Here is a 20,382-nt window from a genome sequence, read left to right on the forward strand (position 1 = left end):
TATGGCGTGCCTATGAGGGAACTCCCTCCCTCTGCGTAACGACTCAAATGCTGCAGTCGCCACTGACTGGCATCTGAGGAGTTATAATGTAAGGATCGGAGTCATCTCCAATCCCAGCAGTGAGAGCCAGGTGCCTGTCGTATAATACAGCTGGCACATGGAAGCAATGGAGCGGCTCATCGCCATGACGTACTATTACTGCACAGAGCTTTAACTACCAGTGCACTGTAACATAATATTAGTGAATGGAAAGGGGTCAATGTTATTTGGATTTTTGAATGAAAAGGACAAACAGAAAAACACCAATACATCATAAAATGATCATCAAAACACAACATACACCAAGTGAATCTTTCATCCGACAATATGATAGACTAGTTTATAAACCACACCTGGACGGCCCAAAAAAATTATTTTCATTGCTATAAAAGTGGAAAAAGTTAGCAAGTGCTATTTTGTTTATAAGGAACTGCCATGTGGTACTTTCTAGAAGAATCTAGTCATGTTTCCATCGTACAGTAGGAAGATATAGAAGCACATTTGTTCCACACATCCTCTGTTTCAGTGATAGACCCAGAACAACAGTATATGCAACATTATGAAGTTATAGTAACTAACATCAGTACCTTTTTAAATTTTCCTTGTCGCTTTGCTGCAGACTGCCCCTGGGAGTTAGAACAACATACTGTAAGAATACATGCACTCGTCAAGGAACGGAAAAACCTTCTCTCTCCTTAAAAGAGAGCCTGTCCGCAGATTTAACCATGCTAAAAGTCTGGCAGCACTAGGCAGGGGCCAAGGAGAGTAGTACAAACACCTTTTGTGAATAGTAGTGGGAATATAAACTTTTAATCTGCCACATGCTGCTCCTGCGAGTGCACTGAAGGCCCTTCTCTATGAAGTACTCTATGCATTGAGCTTTTTTACAAACCCTACCCTATGAGTGACAGCTGTAGCATCCAACCAAGAGACCACCACAGCTGTGACTGAAGCTCTATCTCCAGTGCACTTACAGGAGTAGTACTGGGCAGAGCAAAAGTTCCTATTCACACTACTCCTGATGATACAGGATCCACAAAAGGTAGGTTTGTCCTGCTCTCCCCAGCACCAACCTAATGCTGGCAGCAGTTTAGCATGGTCACAACTGCTGGAAGACTTTCTTTAATAAGCTTTCTGAGGTGTACGTTACAGTGTGAATGTGTACACAAATTATACCTAACATTAATTAGATGGTCCAACAGAAAAACAAATCTCAGTAACTCAAGTCAGAATGATGTGGAAAAACCAACTAGAACCCCCACTAATCTCAAAAACATATCAGTTTCACCACTGACCCTAGAGACCAGGTTGGGACACCAGCATTATATGTCATAATTACACGCACACCAAAAAAACAAAAAAAACAAAAAAAAAAAAAGTACTTTTTGGGTCTCATTCAAAATGTGTTTTAGTACCCAAGTTTTAAATTGTTTAAAAAAAAATTAAAAAGAAGCCTCCTATTATTTATAATTCAACAATATTTTCTTGCCTGAACAGTCAAGATCTTTGCACAAGACACTATAGAGCTACTGTAAAAGAGTCTAAGAGGCCAAGTCTGTAGTTTATTGTTTTCAAAGTACGGTAAAATAAACAGCGCAACAGAGGAAATAAACTCATGGTGTCGGTGCATAAGGCTACTTTCACACTCGCGTTTGGTGCGGATCCGCCATGGATCTGCACAGATGGATCCGTTCAGATAATACAACCGCATACATCCCTTCAGAATGGATCCATTTGTATTATCTTTAACATAGCCAAGACGGATCCGTCTTGAACACCATTGAAAGTCAATGGAGGACGGATTTGTTTTCTATTGTGCCAGATTGTGTCATAGAAAACTGATCCGTCCCCATTGACTTACATTGTGTGTCAGGACGGATCCGTTTGGCTCAGTTTCGTCAGATAGACACCAAAACACTGCAAGCGGAATGGAGGCGGAACTGAGGCAAACGGATGCATTCTGAGCGGATCCTTTTCCATTCAGAATGCATTAGGGCAAAACTGGTCCGTTTTGGACCGATTGTGAGAGCCCTGAACGGATCTCACAAACGGAAAGCCAAAACGCCAGTGTGAAAGTAGCCTAAGGTCACCACGGCAGAATAAAGCCAAAAATAGTGCAAATTGGTACATGAATTGTTACAATGCTCAATTAAAGTAAGTGGCGTTACAGAAATTTCGTCGTAACAGGTCTTGACTTATCTATCCATCTTATCAAAGGATTTCCATTTTAACCCATACCCCTTACTAAACTGTACACAGGCCTACCAGTTACGGTGATGGGTGGGGCAGTCTGCAGAGGTAGCAAGCTCACCCAGGCCCAGGCTTCTGAGGGTACCAAAGGGACCATAAGCCATATTAGACACCGATATTATAAATGGCATGATAGATGGGGGTATTGTTACAGACTTCACATTGGGCTGTCCACTTATCCTCAGGATAGGTCATTAATATCAGATCAGCGGGGGTCCAACTGCTGACACTCTCGTTTATCAGCTGTTTGAAGAGAATGCAGCGTTCATATGAGCGCCAAGTTCTCTTCACGGTTTACCTGCTCACTGTCGACATTGCAGAAGCGAGCAGTGTAATTACAGCTCTGCCGTCCCCATTCACTTCAATGGGACAGCTCCGTCCTATTCGCCATCATGAATATTACAAAAGAAGACAACCCCTTTAAGCCTCTGCATGCCATATTGACCGATTTGATTACTTTAATTCACAATATTTGGGGTATTTTTAGCTACCATTATTAAACGTTACGTGTTACACTGGTGAAGGTCCTCTGCGACATACAATTTCATTACTTGATCATATTGGGTTTAACTCCCTGCCATTAATTTCCATTATCCCCACAGACATATACAGTCGTGGCCAAAAGTTTTGAGAATGACAAATATTAGTTTTCACAAAGTTTGCTGCTAAACTGCTTTTAGATCTTTGTTTCAGTTGTTTCTGTGATGTAGTGAAATATAATTACACGCACTTCATACGTTTCAAAGGCTTTTATCGACAATTACATGACATTTATGCAAAGAGTCAGTATTTGCAGTGTTGGCCCTTCTTTTTCAATCAACTTCTGGGCTAATTCCTGACTGATAGCAACCCATTCTTTCATAATCACTTCTTGGAGTTTGTCAGAATTAGTGGGTTTTTGTTTGTCCACCCGCCTCTTGAGGATTGACCACAAGTTATCAATGGGATTAAGATCTGGGGAGTTTCCAGGCCATGTACCCAAAATGTCAACGTTTTGGTCCCCGAGCCACTTAGTTATCACTTTTGCCTTATGGCACGGTGCTCCATCGTGCTGGAAAATGCATTGTTCTTCACCAAACTGTTGTTGGATTGTTGGAAGAAGTTGCTGTTGGAGGGTGTTTTGGTACCATTCTTTATTCATGGCTGTGTTTTTGGGCAAAATTGTGAGTGAGCCCACTCCCTTGGATGAGAAGCAACCCCACACATGAATGGTCTCAGGATGCTTTACTGTTGGCATGACACAGGACTGATGGTAGCGCTCACCTTTTCTTCTCCGGACAAGCCTTTTTCCAGATGCCCCAAACAATCGGAAAGAGGCTTCATCGGAGAATATGACTTTTCCCCAGTCCTCAGCAGTCCATTCACCATACTTTCTGCAGAAGATCAATCTGTCCCTGATGGGTTTTTTTGGAGAGAAGTGGCTTCTTTGCTGCCCTTCTTGACACCAGGCCATCTTCCAAAAGTCTTCGCCTCACTGTGCGTGCAGATGCGCTCACACCTGCCTGCTGCCATTCCTGAGCAAGCTCTGCACTGGTGGCACTCCGATCCCACAGCTGAATCCTCTTTAGGAGATGATCCTGGCGCTTGCTGGACTTTCTTGGACGCCCTGAAGCCTTCTTAACAAGAATTGAACCTCTTTCCTTGAAGTTCTTGATGATCCTATAAATTGTTGATTGAGGTGCAATCTTAGTAGCCACAATATCCTTGCCTGTGAAGCCATTTTTATGCAACGCAATGATGGCTGCACGCATTTCTTTGCAGGTCACCATGGTTAACAATGGAAGAACAATGATTTCAAGCATCACCCTCCTTTTAACATGTCAAGTCTGCCATTTTAACCCAATCAGCCTGACATAATGATCTCCAGCCTTGTGCTCGTCAACATTCTCACCTGAGTTAACAAGACGATTACTGAAATGATCTCAGCAGGTCCTTTAATGACAGCAATGAAATGCAGTGGAAAGGTTTTTTTTGGGATCAAGTTAATTTTCATGGCAAAGAAGGACTATGCAATTCATCTGATCACTCTTCATAACATTCTGGAGTATATGCAAATTGCTATTATAAAAACTTAAGTAGCAACTTTTCCAATATTTATGTAATTATCAAAACTTTTGGCCACGACTGTACTATCAGCATGGTCAAATATGGTGTGAACCCAGCCTAAATATAATCAAAGCATCAAGACCAGATGGATTACATCCAAGGAGTATGTCACACTCATTGTAAGAAACAGTCTAAGGATACTTTCACACTAGCGTTTTTACTGGATCCGGCAAGGTTCAGCAAAAACGCTTCCGTTACTGATAATACAACCGTCTGCATCCGGTATGAACGGATCCGGTTGCATTATCTGTAACATGGTGGATCTAAATACCGGAAAAGTAGCCTAAGAAGAAGAAGCCTGGCGAGTGACCAACCTACATTATTCCTAAAGTTCAAAAATGCATTTGACAATTTCCCCATAACACTTAGGGGGAAGATTTAGTGCTTCTCTAAAGTGGCAAGAAAAGGAGGAGGGGGATTAGCGGACGGGGTGGAGGCTTTACAGCCCACCAGATTTACTTTCATCTATGCCATAAACTGGCCAGTCTTGATAATTCTCCCCCTTGAGACTCATTTATCAGAATTGTCAAAGGCCCTGTTCACACAGCAGATATTGCAACGTCTAAATCGGCTATGTACTACTAGAGGCAGTCTTAATTTGAATTGCGCAGACCCGCTCATGGTTTAGCCCCACTGAATTCAGTAAAACTGTAAAAAGGACACCCAACACGGCTTCCAGCAGCGTCTGTCCAGACACTGCACGGAGAATGCATATTCCCCTTCTTGGTCATGGTCGCCGCACAAACAGCAGCGCAGCCTCCCATTGAAATCAATGGGAGGTGGATTTCGCCGGCTTTTCAGCATGGAATCGGCCAACCAGTATAAACTGGCATTGCTGCCCATACCAACCAGAGGCCATAATTTAGAAAGTATACTTTGCAGTTAGAAGGAAAACTGGCTCCAGGGTGCAGATCTGAGAACATAACTGTACAATATGTTGTCATAAATCAGCCCATGTAAGAGGTTTGTTTTTTTAATTAGAGGCTGACCTCCACATGGCGAGGGAGATTCATTAGTACTGGCCCATGAATGGGGCGCCAGATTCTTCTACATGTCCTGTGAATGAACTGGAACGCCAGGGAATTTTTATTACTTTCCACCAAATAAAGGAGTCTGTTCAGTGCGACCGATGCCTCGTCCACTAATGTAGAATGTGTCGGAAAAGTTGGCATAAATTCTAGAGCCATAAGTGCATTGACACATCTGCCCCATTCGTCCACGGGCAAATAATATTCAGGGTCAATAATGTGAAGTCATTTATCTAGGTGTTAATCCCCTGCATACATAGAACACCAAAAGTGTGCGGAGACATGGAGAACCCTCATTAAGAATGCACTGGATTAGAGAATTAGGTAGAGTAATGCTGTCTTGTGATTACCTTCCAACTATTCCATGTAGTTGGGCCCCATTCACTTGAACGTGTCCGTTTTGCATACCACAAACCCGCAAAACAGACAGCGACCGTGTGCACCCTGCATTAATGGGTCCACACTAAGACGACGCAGGGTGCACACAGTCAGTGTCTATGTTTTGTGGATTCGTGGTTTGCGGTCAGCAAAACGGACATGGTCCTTTGAATGGGGCCTAACTACAAGGAATAGTTGGAAGGCAATCACAAGAAAGCATTACTGTAGCTCACAATATTGCCCTTCCTGGTCGGAGGGCCACATCGTGACACCAAACACCAACTTCCAAGGGCTACAACAAAACTTAAAGGGGCATTACCATCTGACATAATTAAGGCAATGCCAAAAGAGCAGGTTTCACTCCCAAAATTCCCACCCATCAGGAGAATTGGGGTCTCTTTCTCCCCAATCAGCACAACAGAGAAGATTGTACATGCACATGGCTCCCTCTATTGAAGATTATAGGTGCTGTGGTCAGAGCCTAGCATTTTACGGATAAGCTACAAAGGAGAAGCCTAACTTGCATACTCCTTTTTGGAGTGCCAAATGGGTCAAGGAACCCCATTCTCCTGATCTAGTTGAAGACACTTAGCTACAGAGCTCCTTAGCTTGGACACTACATCTCTTGCGCAGCAGTCCAGCCATTTGGTGTTCCACAAAGCTGGTTTTGAATAATCTAATTTGTTAGAATCAATTTGCTCATCTCTAAATATAATCATAAGATGTATAAACTTCACTATAAATATCTCCAGGAATTCTATTCTACTGCTATAAAATGTCCCTAGAAATGGCCAAGAAACCAGAAAAAAATAAAATAAATAGACTGTTCAGAGAAATGAGCATGCCGCATAAATAAATTCCATTCAAAGTTATTTGAGAGGGGTCTGCAAAAGCCGGAGAATCCTTAAAGGGGTTGTCTCACTTTGTCAAATGGCATTTATCATGTAGAGAAAGTTAATACAAGGCACTTACTAATGTATTGTGATTCTTCATATTGCTTCCTTTGCTGGCTGGATTCATTTTCAGTCACATTATACACTGCTCGTTTCCAGGGGTTATGACCACTGCTGCAGCGGAGAAACAAGCCAGGAGCTGCTGCGCATGCGTGCTCCGGTGGTTCCAGCTACTAGAGAGGCCAGCGCTTTTTACTACAGCGTGTAAGCACGACCAGTGTATACAATGATAGAAAAATGAATCAAGCCAGGAAAGGAAGCAATATGGGTAATAACAACACATTAGTAAGTGCATTGCACTAACTTGCTCTATATGATAAAAGCCATTTGCTGTAGTGAGACAACCCCTTTAAAAAAAATTATATAAGAGATTTCTCTTCCAGGTATCAGTTTTAAAAGGTATGGATTTTCTATCTTGTATTGTCACCAATTTCATAGCATTGACGACGGCAATTTTCACCCAGAGTGGACTTTTAAATGGCATGAACTTACAACAAATTCCACAAGTAGCAATATCCCAGTATTACAATATTACCGAACAACCTAGATAAACCGGTTCAAGACCGGCCTCATGTGCAGTTTTCCGGCATGGACCAAAGGTCTGTGGCAAGGAAGCTTGCAGCATGAACCACCCAGCACGGATATTCCCACATGGCTTATTCACTCAAGGGAATGTGTCTAAGGCTACAGTACTTTCACACTTGCGTTTTGTGTGGATCTGTCATGGACGGATCCATTCAGAGCGGATCCGTTTGTATTATCTTATCTTTAACATAGCCAAGACTGATCTGTCTTGAACACCATTGAAAGTCAATGGAGGACGGATCCGTTTTCTATAGTGCCTGATTGTGTCAGTGAAAATTGATCCGTCCCCATTGACTTCCATTGTGTGCAAGGACGGATCTGTTTGGCTCAGTTTCATCAGATGGACACCTAAACGCGGAATGGAGACTGAACAGAGGCAAACTGATGCATTCTGAGCGGATCCTTATCCATTCACAATGCATTAGGGGAAAAAACTGCTCCGTTTTGGACCGCTTGTGAGAGCCCTGAACGGATCTCACAAACGGAAAGCCAAAACGCGAGTGTGAAAGTAGACAGAGAAAAACGGGCTATACATGGACATCATCCACGTGCACTACTTATAAATAATTCATCCGCGTTTACAGTCTGGACTGTGGAGGAGTTTAAAATTGCTCCTCTGAATAAGCCCGTATAGTGCATATCAAAAATACTGAGCACTTGCCATTAACCTCTCCAAAAACAAGTCGTTTTTTGGGGAGTTGAACTATGATAATGAAAGACAACCTGACAAGATGGGCAGATTAATACAAGTGTCTGGTCTAAATGCACGAGTTCACATATGCTCTTTAGACTCCGGCGGAGGAGGTCACTGTACCCGGCATAGCAGGATACCAATGTGCACCGTCAGACCCCCAATTCACTGTAATGGGGTCCGGCCGCATTCAGGCATATATGCCGGCTTTCGGCCAGACAAAAAAAAAATGCTGCATGTCGTTTTTTATGTTCGACACAAAGCCGGAATGTATGCTGGATACAGTGAATTCCAGCAGTCTGTTCCTCCGCCAGAACACAGTATTCAAGGACAAAATCTATATACATACAACCAAGACAATTAGAAGATACTTACAGCTTTCTTGCCTAGTTCGGTCTTGGACAACGTCAGCGTGCCACTCAGATAGCAGCCTGGACCAGCACCTTTAGGTACTCTGTTAAACACAATCATAGAAAGACAAAGCGATTCTCAAAAGAACGTAAAATACTAATTCACTGTCAAACCCACATATACTTGTAAAACCAAGTCCAGGCATTATTCACGCTCCACACACAATAACCCTCACTACACATTCACTAGTTGCTTACTTATCATCGGGTAGCATTGTAACAAAGAATGGCTGGCTGTGCTTTGGCGGTATTGTGATGGTGTTTGCCTTTTTCTTCCCTAAGAGGGCCATGCTGTGACTTTCATATATATCCAGACTCAAAGTGTTGGACATTCTGTGAGATATCACAAAGGGAAGGTCTTTCAAACGTTCCAGCTCGTTAAATTGCTCGTGACGAACTTGCATCCTTATTGTGTAGTCTCCCTTCTCGAGCTTCACAGAGTACTGAGAAGAAGAACAATAAAGAACATTAATCTTGATGAAAAATGACCACGGTGCAATGCATCAGGATCCCGAGCGGGAGGAGAACTGCTGCCCGCACCTCCTCACAGCCACGCAGAGTGGGATCCCAAGGGGACAGAGCGCATCGCTAAAACCATTCTATACGTTTTCAATATAGCACAGGCCCCAGAGGTCACTGCATAGACTGGGGATACTTCTCGGCCCTGTACTGGTTTACAACCTCTGTGTGTAGCTGGCGCTCTCACTCACTGAATGCAAAGGAATTGAAGCTGCACAACATTTCATTTATATATGCTTAAAATAGGATAACAGGTTGCAAATGGGGATGAGCGAATCGACTTCGGGTGGAACATAAAACTTCGTTCCAATACTGTAGAATGTATTGGCTCCGATGAGCCGAAGTTATTGCTTCGCGAAGACTCGCGAGACTTCGGTTAATAACTTCATAAATTAATTTGTACAGTAGAAAACCATTTCCCGAACTCGGGTTTGGTTCCAAGGGACCACTTAGAACTAAAGCAGAGTTCGGGAAATGTTTTTTTTACAGTACAAATTAATGAAGTTATTACGCGAAGTCTCACGAGTCTTCGTGAAGCAATAACTTCGGCTCATCTGAGCCAATACATTCTAATACGGTACGGCACTCCTGCTCCGTACAGTATTGGAACGAAGTTGTATGCGAATCGACTTCTGATGTTTCATCCGAAGTTGATCCGCTCATCCCTAGTTGCAAAATTAGAAAAGTACAGCCGTTGAAAGATTTGCTTATCTTGAGAAATCAAGCCGTGCCCCTGGCCAATGCACATTTTGACAACTTTTAGGAAAGGTCCACAAAGCAGCCTTTTTGTGATGTGGATTTTCAGTATTCATGGCAAAAGGGGAAATCTGCCGTGAAAAGCTGTAACATTTCCATATAAGAATGTGCCTGCTGCAGACACTCCGGTCAGCTGTGCACAGATGGGGAATTCACAACCTCAGTTTATGTACTGAACTACAAGCTGCCCAGATTTAAAGGGGTTGTGCCATGATGGATGGAAAAAAAATGAAATCAGACATCATACAGTACATGACAATACATTTTCAAACCTAGAACCAGTCCTGTACCACACACACATTCCCTGCTCCTATTACTCAGCTAGATTCTCTTCTGCCTGGAACCTCAGGGGACGTGTCCTTTCTGCTGCTGGGTTGCTGGCAGTTGAAGGTTGAAACTGAGCACGTTTGACAAGCTCAGTGACATGGACAACAAATAAAGGAAAAAGAACAAACAGCAGGTGGCGCTATACAGATACATTTTGTTGAATAGCTCACTGGCTATACTACATTTTTAATTACATGGAATTACAGAATCCAGGTGCTGGTTTTGGTTTAAAAAAAAAAAAGTTGAATATGTGTCGTGGCACAAACCCTTTAAGGAGGAAAAAAATGGGTAGCTGAGCCTTTAAGGTTCTGCATCCTAGCAATATATCGGCACTAATTCTATCAAGTTGGAATATTTATGATCTAGTCAATGGCACTGTCCACGGAATAGTTAGCATCTCAAGTTCCACACAACTCAAAGATATTTATTTTTCAGGGTTTTGCCTAGAGGGCACAAAGTCACATTTTAAGACACTACCGTACCTGATGGGGGTAGGCATCTCCTGAACCCATTTGTCTTTTGTTCTGGTCATAAATGATCCAGAGCTGGCTGTCATATTCAGATTCATACAATAGCTCACAGAGTAACGGGCAGCTGGGTGTCACTTCTCCACATTTAGGCTTTAAGAGGAAAGAAAAAAAAAAAAGCATTTTGATATTGCATTGTTAGATTATTTTAAAGGCATTAGTTTTGGGGGTACATATAGTGTACAGAAAAACAGGTTTTGTGAGAGGCTTTATTCTGTGGTTTAGTGATTAAAGCAACATACATGCATAGGTTTTTTTAGGTTTTACTAATTTTGAACAATAAAAACACTTAAAAATAAAAAAACTTTTTTTCTGTGTAGTTCTAATTATTTGAATCCTGTCACAGGGGATGCAGATAAGCAGAAAACTCCAATCCTTCCGTGTGCAGCAGAGTACTGGCTGTACATATACAGCGGATTACATTGACCCCTTTGTGGTAAAAGTTCAATGGAGGGAGGAGACAGCTGCAATGTGCTTACAGCTATCGCAAAAGCACCTCTCTGTATATTAGCAAAATCCAGGTGCTGTAAATGACAAAGGTATTCTATTAAAGGAATATTCCCATCACAGACATTGGGGGCACCTACGCTGAGAACGGAGCGGGGAGAGCAGGGTTTCCCAGAGTCCTGCCACTGCCAAGCACTCTCCACATACAAGTGAATGGGATGGCACCGCGCTTGTGCGACCACCACTCCCATTCATTTCTATGGGGCAGACAGAAACAGCCGAGCCAGCGTACAGCTATTTTCGGCATCCCCATAGAAATGAATGAAGGGTAGCTGCGTATGCGCCCTCCACCTCAGTTTCCAGATCCGTTCTCGGAGTAGGGTGCCAGAAGTGGGACCCACACCTATCAGACAATGGGGACATATCCTAGAGATATGCCCCCATTGTCTGTGATGGGAAAACCCCCTTTAAGGAAAACATGGAAGAGCAGCCACAGGAAAGGGGTAAAAATGCCCATGGGAACACTTCACATAATATCGGAACAGAGCTGTAAATGCAATTCCCTACAATACATGGGAAGATCTAATAAAAGAGAAATCTACTCATTCACAACAACACGAGCAAAAAATAAAAAAAGCCAATTCAATGAGGTAAAACTCACCTGATGGAAGTTATACGTCAATACAATTTCATATAATTGGCGGTTATTTGGCAAAACATCACGGGCACCCAGAGGTTTGGTCTTGGCACTGACAGGCCTGCCGATACAACAGGCTATTAATATGCAAACAATGATGCAAGCAATTTAGCTATTCATATACAGCTAGTGAAACTAGCAAAATATAAACCCCTAATGTTACAAAGAATACTGTATCACAGATTTCTCATAATGAGATGAGACACTGCTGTATATAGACTGACAGAGGAGGAGATGAGACACTGCTGTATATAGACTGACAGAGGAGATGAGACACTGCTGTATATAGACTGACAGAGGAGGAGATGAGACACTGCTGTATATACACAGGGGATGAGATGAGACACTGCTGTATATAGACTGACAGGGGATGAGATGAGACACTGCTGTATATAGACTGACAGGGGATGAGATGAGACGCTGCTGTATATAGACTGACAGAGGAGGAGATGAGACGCTGCTGTATATAGACTGACAGAGGAGGAGATGAGACACTGCTGTATATAGACTGACAGAGGATGAGATGAGACGCTGCTGTATATAGACTGACAGGGGATGAGATGAGACACTGCTGTATATAGACTGACAGGGGATGAGATGAGACACTGCTGTATATAGACTGACAGAGGATGAGATGAGACGCTGCTGTATATAGACTGACAGGGGATGAGATGAGACACTGCTGTATATAGACTGACAGGGGATGAGATGAGACACTGCTGTATATAGACTGACAGAGGATGAGATGAGACACTGCTGTATATAGACTGACAGAGGAGGAGATGAGACACTGCTGTATATAGACAGAGGATGAGATGAGACGCTGCTGTATATAGACTGACAGAGGATGAGATGAGACACTGCTGTATATAGACTGAGAGGATGAGATGAGACGCTGCTGTATATAGACTGACAGAGGAGGAGATGAGACACTGCTGTATATAGACTGACAGAGGAGGAGATGAGACACTGCTGTATATAGACAGAGGATGAGATGAGACGCTGCTGTATATAGACTGACAGAGGAGGAGATGAGACGCTGCTGTATATAGACTGACAGAGGAGGAGATGAGACACTGCTGTATATAGACTGACAGAGGAGGAGATGAGACACTGCTGTATATAGACTGACAGAGGAGGAGATGAGACACTGCTGTATATAGACTGACAGAGGAGGAGATGAGACACTGCTGTATATAGACTGACAGAGGAGGAGATGAGACGCTGCTGTATATAGACTGACAGAGGAGGAGATGAGACGCTGCTGTATATACACAGGGGATGAGATGAGACACTGCTGTATATAGACTGAGAGGATGAGATGAGACACTGCTGTATATAGACTGAGAGGATGAGATGAGACGCTGCTGTATATATATAGACTGACAGAGGAGGAGATGAGACACTGCTGTATATAGACTGACAGAGGAGGAGATGAGACACTGCTGTATATAGACAGAGGATGAGATGAGACGCTGCTGTATATAGACTGACAGAGGAGGAGATGAGACGCTGCTGTATATAGACTGACAGAGGAGGAGATGAGACACTGCTGTATATAGACTGACAGAGGAGGAGATGAGACACTGCTGTATATAGACTGACAGAGGAGGAGATGAGACACTGCTGTATATAGACTGACAGAGGAGGAGATGAGACACTGCTGTATATACACAGGGGATGAGATGAGACACTGCTGTATATAGACTGACAGAGGATGAGATGAGACACTGCTGTATATAGACTGACAGGGGATGAGATGAGACACTGCTGTATATAGACTGACAGAGGAGGAGATGAGACACTGCTGTATATTGACTGACAGAGGATGAGATGAGACACTGCTGTATATAGACTGACAGGGGATGAGATGAGACACTGCTGTATATAGACTGACAGAGGAGGAGATGAGACACTGCTGTATATAGACTGACAGAGGAGGAGATGAGACGCTGCTGTATATAGACTGACAGAGGAGGAGATGAGACACTGCTGTATATTGACTGACAGGGGATGAGATGAGACACTGCTGTATATAGACTGACAGAGGATGAGATGAGATGAGACGCTGCTGTATACACTGCGCGCAGAATTATTAGGCAAATGAGTATTTTGACCACATCATCCTCTTTATGCATGTTGTCTTACTCCAAGCTGTATAGGCTCGAAAGCCTACTACCAATTAAGCATATTAGGTGATGTGCATCTCTGTAATGAGAAGGGGTGTGGTCTAATGACATCAACACCCTATATTAGGTGTGCATAATTATTAGGCAACTTCCTTTCCTTAGGCAAAATGGGTCAAAAGAAGGACTTGACAGGCTCAGAAAAGTCAAAAATAGTGAGATATCTTGCAGAGGGATGCAACACTCTTAAATTGCAAAGCTTCTGAAGCGTGATCATTGAACAATCAAGCGTTTCATTCAAAATAGTCAACAGGGTCGCAAGAAGCGTGTGGAAAAACCAAGGCGCAAAATAACTGCCCATGAACTGAGAAAAGTCAAGCATGCAGCTGCCAAGATGCCACTTGCCACCAGTTTGGCCATATTTCAGAGCTGCAACATCACTGGAGTGCCCAAAAGCACAAGGTGTGCAATACTCAGAGACATGGCCAAGGTAAGAAAGGCTGAAAGACGACCACCACTGAACAAGACACACAAGCTGAAACGTCAAGACTGGGCCAAGAAATATCTCAAGACTGATTTTTCTAAGGTTTTATGGACTGATGAAATGAGAGTGAGTCTTGATGGGCCCGTGGCTGGATTGGTAAAGGGCAGAGAGCTCCAGTCCGACTCAGACGCCAGCAAGGTGGAGGTGGAGTACTGGTTTGGGCTGGTATCATCAAAGATGAGCTTGTGGGGCCTTTTCGGGTTGAGGATGGAGTCAAGCTCAACTCCCAGTCCTACTGCCAGTTTCTGGAAGACACCTTCTTCAAGCAGTGGTACAGGAAGAAGTCTGCATCCTTCAAGAAAAACATGATTTTCATGCAGGACAATGCTCCATCACACGCGTCCAAGTACTCCACAGCGTGGCTGGCAAGAAAGGGTATAAAAGAAGAAAATCTAATGACATGGCCTCCTTGTTCACCTGATCTGAACCCCATTGAGAACCTGTGGTCCATCATCAAATGTGAGATTTACAAGGAGGGAAAACAGTACACCTCTCTGAACAGTGTCTGGGAGGCTGTGGTTGCTGCTGCACGCAATGTTGATGGTGAACAGATCAAAACACTGACAGAATCCATGGATGGCAGGCTTTTGAGTGTCCTTGCAAAGAAAGGTGGCTATATTGGTCAGTGATTTGTTTTTGTTTTGTTTTTGAATGTCAGAAATGTATATTTGTGAATGTTGAGATGTTATATTGGTTTCACTGGTAAAAATAAATAATTGAAATGGGTATATATTTGTTTTTTGTTAAGTTGCCTAATAATTATGCACAGTAAGTCACCTGCACACACAGATATCCCCCTAAAATAGCTAAAACTAAAAACAAACTAAAAACTACTTCTAAAAATATTCAGCTTTGATATTAATGAGTTTTTTGGGTTCATTGAGAACATGGTTGTTGTTCAATAATAAAATTAATCCTCAAAAATACAACTTGCCTAATAATTCTGCACTCCCTGTATAGACTGACAGGGAATGAGATGAGACGCTGCTGTATATACACAGGGGATGAGATGAGACACTGCTGTATATAGACTGACAGAGGATGAGATGAGACGCTGCTGTATATACACACAGAGGATGAGATGAGACACTGCTGTATATAGACTGAGAGGAGGAGATGAGACACTGCTGTATATAGACTGACAGGGAATGAGATGAGACGCTGCTGTATATACACAGGGGATGAGATGAGACGCTGCTGTATATAGACTGACAGGGAATGAGATGAGACGCTGCTGTATATACACAGGGGATGAGATGAGACACTGCTGTATATAGACTGACAGAGGATGAGATGAGACACTGCTGTATATAGACTGACAGGGGAGGAGATAAGACGCTGCTGTATATAGACTGACAGGGGAGGAGATGAGACGCTGCTGTATATAGACTGACAGGGGATGAGATGAGACGCTGCTGTATATAGACTGACAGAGGAGGAGAGGAGACACTGCTGTATATAGACTGACAGAGGAGGAGAGGAGACACTGCTGTATATACACAGGAGATGAGATGAGACACTGCTGTATATAGACTGACAGAGGAGGAGAGGAGACACTGCTGTATATACAAAGGGGATGAGATGAGACGCTGCTGTATATAGACTGACACAGGAGGAGATGAGACACTGCTGTATATAGACTGACAGAGGATGAGAGGAGACACTGCTGTATATACACAGGGGATGAGATGAGACACTGCTGTATATACACAGGGGATGAGATGAGACACTGCTGTATATACAAAGGGGATGAGATGAGACGCTGCTGTATATAGACTGACAGAGGAGGAGAGGAGACACTGCTGTATATAGACTGACAGGGGATGAGATGAGACACTGCTGTATACAGACTGACAGGGGATGAGATGAGACGCTGCTGTATATACACAGAGGAGGAGAGGAGACACTGCTGTATATAGACTGACAGAGGAGGAGATGAGACACTGCTGTATATACACAGGGGATGAGATGAGACACTGCTGTATATAGACTGACAGGGGATGAGATGAGACACTGCTGTATATAGACTGACACGGGATGAGATGAGAGACTGCTGTATATACACAGAGGAGGAGAGGAGACACTGCTGTATATAGACTGACAGAGGAGGAGATGAGACACTGCTGTATATACACAGGGGATGAGATGAGACTGCTGTATATAGACTGTCAGGGGATGAGATGAGACACTGCTGTATATACACAGAGGAGGAGAGGAGACACTGCTGTATATAGACTGACAGAGGATGAGATGAGACACTGCTGTATATAGACTGAGAGGATGAGATGAGACACTGCTGTATATAGACTGACAGGGGATGAGATGAGACGCTGCTGTATATAGACTGACAGAGGATGAGATGAGACGCTGCTGTATATAGACTGACAGAGGAGGAGAGGAGACACTGCTGTATATACACAGGGGATGAGATGAGACACTGCTGTATACAGACTGACAGGGGATGAGATGAGACGCTGCTGTATATAGACTGACAGGGGAGGAGATGAGACGCTGCTGTATATACACAGGGGATGAGATGAGACGCTGCTGTATATAGACTGACAGGGGATGAGATGAGACGCTGCTGTATATACACAGAGGAGGAGAGGAGACACTGCTGTATATAGACTGACAGGGATGAGATGAGACACTGCTGTATATAGACTGACAGGGGAGGAGATGAGACGCTGCTGTATATACACAGGGGATGAGATGAGACGCTGCTGTATATAGACTGACAGGGGATGAGATGAGACACTGCTGTATATATACTGACAGAGGAGGAGATGAGACGCTGCTGTATATAGACTGACACGGGATGAGATGAGAGACTGCTGTATATACACAGAGGCCTCGTTCACACTTCAGTGTTTGGTCAGTTATTTCCATCAGTAATCTGTAAACCAAAACCAGAAGTGAAGCCTACACAGAGATCAGGTATTATGGAAAGTTCTGCACCTGTTCTGTGGTTTTGACCCGCACCTGGTTTTGGCTCATAATAACTGATGGAAATCACTGAAGTGTGAACAAGGCCCGACAGAGGATGAGATGAAACACTGCTGTATATAGATAGACTGACAGACTATCATGTTAGATAGAAATACTGCTCTGCTCCTCAATAATCTACTAATAGTACCTGAACAGTGTAAACCGTATACCAGGGGTCTCATGACGGACACCACGTTTAGTCCAAATCTGTTGACTTACCCAGGTTATACTATAATTTTTTGTTACAAAGTCTGTGGTATATGAATATGTATAAATCTACATTAGTGTATTATTAATATTTTGTAATGTATTTTAAATGGCATACTCTACCTTACAGTTTGCACCCAATTCTTTAAACTTATGCTGGGAGAGAGATCTTCATACTTTAATGTAGAAACCACATCAAAACGAGAAACCCCTTCAGATGCATGCTGGTAACAAAAGCAAAGTATTATATATATTTTTTTTTATAGAAACAGGTTTTCAATGCTGAAAAAACTAATTACACTTCCTCACTAATCACCATTTGCTGCCAGTGATTGGCTCAGTTGTAGGTTTTACTCTATTAATTCAACTTCAGACATTGGTTTCATGCGATAACTTTCATTTTAAAATGTGCTCATTTTCTTGAAATTGAGCTAAACAACTGCAAATTTAATACTTTTATCTGTCTATTTAAAACACTGCAATTTTAGGAACTAGACTTACTGCTCAACATCTAGCACTAAAGTACTAATTAAATCCAAACTTACAATATTGAGCTGGGTCAGTCCACAAACAACTCCATGAAAGGAAACTGAATAGTCAATACGGACATCACTGAGACTTGCCCACCAACGTGCAATGCAAAATTCTATGGTCTTGCCCCCCTGCAGTCAAACAAAAAGAAAGGATCATCAGAAATTAATATTTAAATAAGGTTTTATTATAAACATTTTTGTTTTACACATTTGGCATTTTAATGTAACTATCCAAATAAAAAAAACACAGAAAATGTTTCAGTTTTTGACACTTCCCACTAGACAAATTTAGCTCATTTGTCAGCTTTGCTGTGTAGACTGGGACAGAGTCAGCTGAGAACAAGCTATTTATGGGGCAGTTCTACAGTACTGCTAAGTCTAGATAAGACTATACACAGAAAAAGCTCTGTATGCTCCTCCCTTGTCACTCTGGAGGAAGATCTATATAATTTATATCAACTTGTGTAAGTAATTTGATATAAGTTAAACCCCACCTTTCAGGAAACCTTACCCTACCCATTAAATAAATTCCCTTTTAAATTGACAAAAAAAATACGTGTAGATTAAAGAGTGACTGTACTTTCATAAAATTGCATTTCCTTCAGTAGAGAATGATGTACTAGCAAATTTCTGAATTATTTTATTTTTTAAAAAATCTGCCTGCATCCACCGGATGTAAAAGGCATGGCCACTAGTTGTCGTTCTCTTGCCTGCTGTTTGGCAAGATCAGTTCCTGAGAAACAGAAGACAGCTGCGAGGAAGTTGGGGTGTGTCAAAAGTTAAGGCATGTCAACTGTTTCAACACAGCTTCTAGACATAACAGGAGCCTCCTGTGTGTCTGTAAGGGCTCATGCACATGACCATATGCCCTCCGAGATATACAGTCCATGAGCGGCATACATCGTGTGCACGGGAGTACACAGGATCATAGGTTACTATGATGCTGTGCACATTGGGCCGCCCGTCAGACTATTCTTCTTTACTCATGATATTATGAGTGCAGGACAATAGCCCCGCGGGCGGCCCGATGTGCACAGCATCATAGTAACCTATGATGCGGTGTACTCCCGTGCGCACGATGTATACCGCTCCGGGACATATGGCCCGCTCACGGACCGTATGTCTCGGAGGGCATACGGTCTTGTGCATGAGCCCCAAGTGTGATTTATCCCTCCTTGTCTGTTCTGTGAGCTCTGGAGCTGAAAACATACATAGTGGGAAGAAAGGGAAAGGACATCACAACAGTATGGTACTGGCAGAGTTCCAAAGAAGAGAGACTCCCCTGCTTCTGAGTGAAATGCATCTATTTGTGCAGCTGAAACAGGGAATGATGTGGCTTTAAAAAAAAAAAAAAAAAGTACAGCCATTATGCAAACATTATTTTTGAAAATTTAGGTACGCTTTAAAGAGGACCTTTCACTAGAATAAAACATCTAAACTACTATACAGACATGTAGAGCAGCGCCCAGGGATCTCCCTGCACTTACTATTATCCCCGGGCGCCGCTCCGTTCGCCCGTATAGCCTCCGGTATCTTCATAGTTAGGCTCCACCCAGGGGAAACTGCCGCCGTCTTTCTCCCATGCTGTAGTGGCTGGCCAATCGCAGCGCCAGCTCATAGCCCAGAAAAAAAAAGCTGAGCGCTGCGATTGGCCAGCGCTACAGCATGGGAGAAAGAGACGGCGGCAGGTTCCCCTGGGTGGAGCCTAACTATGAAGATACCGGAGGCTATACCGGGCGAACGGAGCGGCGCCCGGGGATAATAGTAAGTGCAGGGAGATCCCTGGGCGCCGCTCTACATGTCTGTATAGTTAGTTTAGAGGTTTTATTCTAGTGAAAGGTCCTCTTTATATATAATATATTTGTCATGAGCGTATATTAATATATATATATATATATATATATATATATATATAATATATATATATATATATATATATATATATATATATATTTATTACACACACACACACACATACTATTAAATAACTCTACCAACAATTAACTTGAGCACCATGGGTCCAGGTTCTCTGCCACTGATAATCAGCTATTGTAGTTGCATTAAAGTATGCCAGAGTGAAATCTACTCTACACCATCACTCTGCGCCCTGACTCTTAGATGGGAATCCCAAGTGGACAACTCATTTCTGTGAGGTCAATATAGAAGGATGTTGTCCAGATGGGATATATGGAGAAACTCTACAGTTAATGTAATGGTAAAATTATGATGAAACCTTTGGAAAGTTCATTGCATTTTAGAGTAGTAGCCTGC

General features: G+C 42.8%; 1 protein-coding gene across 1 annotated transcript in view; it reads right to left on the reverse strand.

Moving 5' to 3' along the window:
* TPP2 (tripeptidyl peptidase 2) overlaps positions 1 to 20,382 on the reverse strand; it is an 89,159-nt gene that overhangs the window by 34,819 nt on the left and 33,958 nt on the right. Inside the window, 7 exon segments of the mRNA XM_040425252.1 lie at positions 627 to 665; positions 8,406 to 8,484; positions 8,639 to 8,883; positions 10,525 to 10,662; positions 11,678 to 11,774; positions 17,702 to 17,802; positions 18,124 to 18,240. Coding sequence (XP_040281186.1) covers positions 627 to 665; positions 8,406 to 8,484; positions 8,639 to 8,883; positions 10,525 to 10,662; positions 11,678 to 11,774; positions 17,702 to 17,802; positions 18,124 to 18,240 — 816 coding nt within the window.

This window comes from Bufo bufo, chromosome 3, assembly GCF_905171765.1.
Source record: "Bufo bufo chromosome 3, aBufBuf1.1, whole genome shotgun sequence".
Classification (NCBI taxonomy): domain Eukaryota; kingdom Metazoa; phylum Chordata; class Amphibia; order Anura; family Bufonidae; genus Bufo; species Bufo bufo.